The sequence below is a fragment of the Barbus barbus genome (assembly GCF_936440315.1).
Source record: "Barbus barbus genome assembly, chromosome: 17".
Taxonomy (NCBI): domain Eukaryota; kingdom Metazoa; phylum Chordata; class Actinopteri; order Cypriniformes; family Cyprinidae; genus Barbus; species Barbus barbus.
Window position 1 is genome coordinate 18,819,545 of NC_136745.1, and position 7,474 is coordinate 18,827,018.

Here is a 7,474-nt window from a genome sequence, read left to right on the forward strand (position 1 = left end):
GCTATATATTTATTTATACATCTGTACTTTGCAATCTGGGTAAGAACCAATGAAGAGTGGATCGACAGGAGGTCCACAAGGGCAAAGTGTGCCCATATAATATAAAGAAATCTAGCTAGTATTACTATCTTGCTTTAAATCAAGCGGGCCGCATTGTTGACACATACGACACTGAATGACCATTGAGAGAAAATAGTAGTTTGTAGGTTACATCGCTATTTCTTTAATCACCACGAGCAAGAGCTCATAAGTAATGAAATCGATAATTACGTTCAGAGTAAAGAAAATGTCAATTTACACATCCTCGTGTGAAGAGATTAAAACGATACCGACAGACGTCGACGCAGATGAAATGCTGAAGCTCGATTGGTCCGACGGCCTGTCAATCACTTGCAGCTCTGCACACCATTGGACAAGACGCTTCCTCGCCTGACGTCAACAGTATAAAGTTTGTCAGTCCGCGGCTGAACGAACAGAAGAAGGGAGCTTTCTTCTCATTTGGGGTGGTGTTCGATTTTGGCTGCTGCGTCATCGTTTATAGTTTCTCTTTGGGTTATTCCAGTGCAGTAAGCAGTTTCATCCAGGTTAGTCATTTGCATCTAAATCATTTGAGATTTGCGTTGTCATTGCACGGTTCTTTAGTGTTACATGCTCGTTAGTTCAAGGCTTCTAATGAGTTTAATCTTGAACGTCGTTTTATATTGCTTGGTGGTTGTTGATGATGCTTTAAATAGACAATGCAGTATGTTTATCTATAGTTACGACGCGAGAAACTAAAGCGGTCTCGTTTTTAGCGATAATAAAGATGATGTGCGGATAACAATGACTTAAAGCGGCACTGAATCGAGGTTCTAGTTGAAGTCATTGAGCCGAGAAATTGCGGAGTTGGCTTCATTAACGTTAAATGGCGGCCTTAGTGGTTTTTAAAAGAAATTTAACTCAAATTTCAGTTGGAGGTGACTCATGGCTGCACCAACTGAATCAGGGCACGTGGAACTGCAATAAACGCCATTAAACGTACCAACAAATGTCTCTTATTTGAAGATTTTACAACATTTAATGTGCAATGTTGGGATAGACTGACGCATCTAACGTTAAATCTTATGAATTTTAAAAAAAGGCTCAGGCGATTTGCCGTTATTTAAAATGGTTGCCCTTATTGCAAGAGATTAAGTCGAAGACGTTTTTGCATTTCCTTTTTGTAATTTTGATTGCACCCCTTCATTTCAGCTTTGCCATGATGCAGCTCAGCAGTGACACACATTGCAACAAGCACTCTTTGCTCAATGTCATGAACCGGTTCATGGCTGCTGCCAACAACATGGACGAGACCATCATGGTGCCAAACTTACTGCGGGACGTGCCTCTGGAGGACCAGGACAGCCAAGCCTCTGTTGGTCTCAATAACAACGAGCCCTCTTTCCCCAGCAAACAGAGGGACATGTATGAGCACTACCTTCTGCTAAAGTCCATCAAGAACGACATGGAGTGGGGTCTGCTGAAGAGGGAGATGGGCGGTAGCTTTCTAGAGATGGCAGTGAAGCAGGAAGACCCGCAGGTGAACGGAGGAGCTGCAGAGGAAGGCTCTGACCTGGAGGGCCAATTCCACTACCACCTCCATGGACTGTTTGCTGTTCTGTCCAAGCTCACGGTCCAGGCTGACCACCTCACAAATCGTTACAAGAGAGAAATCTGTGGCGGCAGCCTGTTGCGATAGGATTGATTGGTTGAAGTCTAAAATGGACTATTCTTGAACTGTTGGACTGGGAAGTGAATGGATGGCGGTGGACCTAAAGGGCTTCAGATTCCCCTCTGCCATCAAAAGGGTTTCCTTCCCAAGTTTGTTGTCCTGTGGCATCTGGTGCTTTCAGGACGTTTCCTCTAGACACTGAAGGGCTATGAGAGTAATAGGGTTTTTACGCTGACCTTTTCGGCAGCGTGTGTCTATTCCAGGGGTAGCGAACTGCAGCCCGGCAGAGTTCAGCTCCAACCCTAATTAAAACTCCCCTGCCTTTAGCTTCCTTGTAACCTTTCAGACCTTGACTAGCTTGTTCAGGTATGTTTGATTAGGGTTGAAGCAAAACTCTGCAGGACTGACGTTCGTCACCCCTGATCTATTCCATGTAGACTTTAGTTTTGGGTTTTGTTTTAACTCTCTGTATGCCAGGTCAGAAAGCCCTTGATATTGTCATTTAAAGCTGTAGAAGAATATGGATGCTGGTAATTCAATTCTTTCTATTAGCCAGCCAATGCCTTTTTTAATGAGGGGATTATGTATTAATGCTGCTCTTGTGCACTTGTCCATGTAAAATGGCGTGCCTTTTTGGGGTTTTTTCACTTCCCACTTGTGCTGTTCTCAAGTATGTGTTCGTCATATGTTGTATCCGTTTGAACAGGGCCCAAATGAGTCTGTATGCCACTTGTGTTTCTGGTTTGTCCTAAAAGATTTCAAGTTTTATATTGTGCTGTAATATAGTGACTTATTAAATAAAGCAGTAACTTAAACTGCCTCTCTGCATTCTCTTCCTCCTGAGTGTTCCCTTGCATTTCCTCTCTTCTCAAGTGCAATAAGATGCCAACCTTTACCAGCGGGCTGGGTCAAATGTCTAATCCTAAATGGAGCTAGTAAGTATCTGCTAATCTAGTTTCGTAAGGGCTGTGTCTCTTGCATTGTGCGTGAGGCTTTACAAAGGCAGGTTTGAGCTTGACTATTCATTGGTGTTCTCATGTTTGCAACAACTTAAAGGGATTGTTCACTTAAACTTGTTTACTCCGTCATTCCAAACCTGTATGCCTGCCTTCTGCAGCAGGAAAAATACACTTTAAAGCGTGTTTAAGCAGACATTTGTGATTGACTTCCTATGTAAATGATGACATGAGGTTTTTTTTTTTTTTTTTTTTTTTTTTTTTTTTTCCCTCTCCTCACTTTCTTGTTTTCCATTCCCAACAGTGTTTTAAAGGAATAAAACAACCAAAAGTTAACTGCTCCAAGCCTGTTGGAAATTGAACTCCGTACAGGTTTGACCTGCATTAACTGGACAAAATGTGTAACGAAAGTAAACTCTGGTTACCAATATTCTTCAGAATATTTTTGTTCTTTGGAGTAAAAATCAGGTTTGGAGTGGCGTGAGTAAATGTTAACTTTTGAATGGAATGTCTCTTAACTCCCTTGAACGGCATAAGCACCCAAAACTTGTGTTTTAAATGTTAATGTAGGCAGTTCCATAAGACATGACATCATTCTTATCAAATATAGCGGTACAAAGTGTATTAGACCCATAAAAAGTGTCTGGTTAAGATTATCAGTTCATGACCTTTTGATCTAATTGGGAAAGTATATCTAATCCTTTAAGACACTGGGTTTTAATGTTCAGTTCTCAAGCATTGTGAGTGTTTGAAACTTCAATCTTACCTGAATTTCTTCAGTGTTTGGAGGAAATTATTTTAGTTTTATTTTTGCATTTCCTCACATCTTGCATTTTATATTCCCATCTTTATTCTGTGTGATTGAATATGGATACTTTTTGAAAATGTTAACTTCTACCTTTCCTAACCAGTGTATCTCATCTTCACCATACTGAACCATGAACAATACAACTCTGTAACCGTTCAAGCCGCAACTGCGGTAACACCCAGCCTTTTAAGTAATGTAGGTGGGTGGACACAAAGAACAGGCAAAAGCAAACGTGACGGTGATACCAATCAAAATGTCTGCTTTGGCTTCAGAGGGGCATTATGGAATATCAGACCAAATGCCGTCCAACCATCTGTCCATTCAAGTGAAATAGGTCAGCGTGAGGCACGTGAACTGGGCCAGGCGGCCACAGGAACAAATCTGTATGATATATGAACCAGTAACTAAATTAAGGATTTGCAGCTGTCTTAAAATGTCATTTTAAAGCTTCAACCAAAATATAGTACAGCTAGGACATTAAAAGCAAGCCTTTTATGTTGTTTCATTCACCCAGAATGCATCTTCACAGGATCCACATGCATGTATACTATAATGTAAAGAGGAAAACATTTTCAGTAGGACAAGCTATATCTTGTGTCTCTAGATTGCACTGATACCTATTAACAGTGACCGTGCAACTGTGACAGACTGGTGTAAGGATAAAACATTGTAAATCATAAAGGGACCCATAAAAGCATAATTCAATTTCAAAATGTTTGGCTGGATAAGCTCATCCCTATGCCATGGTGCATTGAGCGACTATGTGATCAGGCAATCTAGACTTGGCCGGGCATGTCCAGTCTGCTGGATGATATCTAACAGCTGCCCTTTACGTGCTCCTGTACATCTTGGCACCCGCAAGGGACCGTTGCTAAACAAATGCAATGCCGGTGACTGGCATATGAGACATCGCAGAATGTTTCATTGCTCTTTCTGTCTTCATGGGTCAAACTAATTTTAAAAGACAGTGATTTCCTTCAAATTAAAGTCTGACAACCAAAAACAGCAACAACAACAAAAAATTAATTGGTGATCAAACTAATCCATATTTGTGGCAACATTTCCCCATTGAATTTGTGTTTATTCAGTTATACATGTTAAACATAAACAAGAGAACAAATGCTAAAACAATTCAATCAAAACAAAAAAGAACATCATAAAAATATATGAGAAAGTATTTAACAGGTTTAATGAAGCTACCATGAAACTAATCATAATGCACATTTGAAAAAGTGGTAAGCTACACCACAAACAAAAAGCAGCTAAAACTAGTTATTTGAAGCAATTTTGATAATTAATATATATATATATATATATAACTATGCAATTATATAACTAAAATATGTGTTTTTAATAAGGCTTTTTAAATGAATTAACTGTCTCAGGGTGGCTATAAATTGAACAGGTAAAAATACAGCTGTATTTATGAATAACACTTCCTCATCTCATTCACATTACTGAATCAAAAATATAATACATACAGTTGAAAAATAAAGCTGTTTTATGAGTTGTTATCATTCATCAATCATTTACATGAACCATCCAAACGATCAGATTCACTAGAATGAATCAGACTTTCCAGAGACAACCGTTTAGGAAGAAACGATTAATCAAGATTGAACTGGTGCTATACTGTATATGAAGAGAGAGAGAGAACCATTTAGGATGAACCAGTTCAGTGCATTGACACAGACTTGTAATTGCCACACATAAGAGAGAGGGCCATTTATGGTCAACTGGTTCACTAGAATGAATCAAACAATTCAGTGCTTCCCACGAGAGATGACTGTTTAGGACAAACCAATTCAGTTCAATGAATCCAACTTGGTGCTATATATGGACAGGAGTATCTTTTAAGATGAACTGATTTAATGGAATGAATCAGACTTGTAATTGGTACACACAGGAGAGAGGGCTGTTTGTGATGAACCGATTCACTAGAATGAATCAAAAATGTCAGCAGTTCAAATGAGAGAAAGGACTGTTTAGGATGAAGGAGTTCACTATAGTGAATCAGACTTGATGTTACTAAGCCATTTAGGATGAACCAATTCAATGGTATGAATCTTAAATGTTGTAAGTGAAAAGTTAGTATTGTCGCTACACTGCTACTTAACGTTATGGCCCTAGGTCATTTATTAATGCATTTTGGCATAATGTTGGGGGGCTGACAGCTGTTAGTGATGCTATGGTGAGATGATCAGCTGGTTTGGGTAAGGAGATGCTCACGCCACTCAGCCTCACAATACTAGGCCTTGTGTTGTATAATGAGAGCCTGTGTGTTCCATCACAGCATTACCAGTCTGTCTCTGTACGACCTCTTCGTGCTAAAGGCTGAGCTTTCACACCACCCACTGGGCACAAAAGACAGCAAGCGATAGCCTATGTCTCATGGTTCAGTTTTTCATTCTGATTTTTAGGATGTGCATGATAGTGACTTGTGTGACAATTAAAAGTAGCATTATGTTTCCTCTTTCTCTTTAGAGCACAAATTAAACATTTAACTGTTTAACTAAAAGTCAATTTCCTCTTTAGAATTAATAAAGGGTTTGTGATCATTTTTATGAATATATTGAATCCCTTTTCTTCAGGCTTCTTTTTAATTTTAGTTTTGTTGTGCTAAAAGTCAGTTTATTAGTTTTTGTTTGTATTTTAGCTTTAATTTATTTTACTTTTAATAATTGTAACAATTTTATTATGAAATTTTATTTCTAGTTGCCAAGGCAAGTTTGTTTTTCATCTATTTTTGTTTTATTTTATTTACTAAAAGTCTTATTATATTCTTATTATAATCTAATTATATATATATACTTTACTAATAACTAATCCACAATTGAACTAATCCAGATGCTTATATAATGACCTTCAAACTGCTGATGTAAGGTCACAATGTTTGTCTCTGTACTGATATCTTTCCTATCAAGCTCTTTGTGCAGAGCAAGGCTGAAGTGCAGCCCCTTCCTCTATCTGTCACAGGAAACAGAGCGTGCAGAAAGTTTAGAGGTGTATGTCAACAAACAGTCAGCGAAGAAAAAGCGCTTAGTGACCCTGAAAAGTTCTAATGTTGACTTTGTATTGAATACAAGCTATCATATCACGAAATGTTTGCTCCCTTTGTACTGCACTGCAACGCTGCAAGTTAAAGACCGTATGTAAAAAAAAATACAAGACATGCTGTCATGCAACAGAGTCAGAGAGGGCAGAGAATTCATCCTGTCCTGCAGCTGTCTTGCTGTACATGATCAGCTCATGCATAAATCAGGGTGCTCCGTGCACGATGCGTAGCTGTAAAAATGTTCAGGGCAGCTGAGATTACATAAACCAGTAGGCGTGGTGCTCAGTTGGAACATTTACAACGACATACACAGTGTTGCCTTGGTTCCCTCCACCCATACAGACACACGTACTGCTCATGCACATCTGCCATATCATAGCTTATCAGTTCAGTATAGTGTCAGTATAGTTAAAATGAGTGTGCTTTCCCACTTTTCCACTTCTTATGATTATTCCTCCATTTAGTCTGTTAGGAATTTGACAGATATGTTATTTGTATATCAGCCTGTTATCCTCATAGATTATAGAATAGTCTGTCCTCAGTGTCCCTCAGAAAGGGTCCAGCTGACTCCTTCATGTGATTTAATCCAATAAAGAAGAGCTGATAAAATGTAAAAACTGTAACTTGAATGCAATGCAAGTCGCTTTGGATAAAAGCGTCTGCTAAATGCATAAATGTAAATGTAAATGTAATCTAATTTGAAGGACAGGAGCGAGTCATTATGTAGATTGTCAGTCATGTCCTATACTGCTGCATTTTGCATGAAATGTTTTAATTCAGGGATTCAACTGTTAATAATTGAACTGAAGCACTGAAATTATGCCTTTTTAAAATGGCAGTATTTCAGTTTGAAGTTATATATTTCAGTTTTTTTATCTAATCTAGTTTAAATCCGGTTTAATAAAGTGTAATAGATTCCGATATGAACATATTTTTAAAAACATTATAAACATATTAATTATACG

The 7,474-nt window shown here is 38.4% G+C and overlaps 1 protein-coding gene across 1 annotated transcript; it reads left to right on the forward strand.

Moving 5' to 3' along the window:
- The first annotated feature begins 48 nt into the window (after positions 1 to 48).
- LOC306883567 (mid1-interacting protein 1-like) lies at positions 49 to 4,592 on the forward strand. The gene is made up of 2 exons (XM_079438929.1): positions 49 to 584; positions 1,231 to 4,592. Exon 2 carries the CDS (start codon positions 1,238 to 1,240, stop codon positions 1,715 to 1,717), a length of 480 nt encoding a protein of 159 aa, XP_079295055.1. The 5' UTR covers positions 49 to 584; positions 1,231 to 1,237; the 3' UTR covers positions 1,718 to 4,592.
- The last annotated feature ends 2,882 nt before the right edge of the window (positions 4,593 to 7,474 follow it).

Coding starts and splice junctions, on each gene's coding strand:
- LOC306883567 (XM_079438929.1), top strand. CDS start 1,238: ATGATGCAGCTCAGCAGTGACACACATTGCAACAAGCACTCTTTGCTC.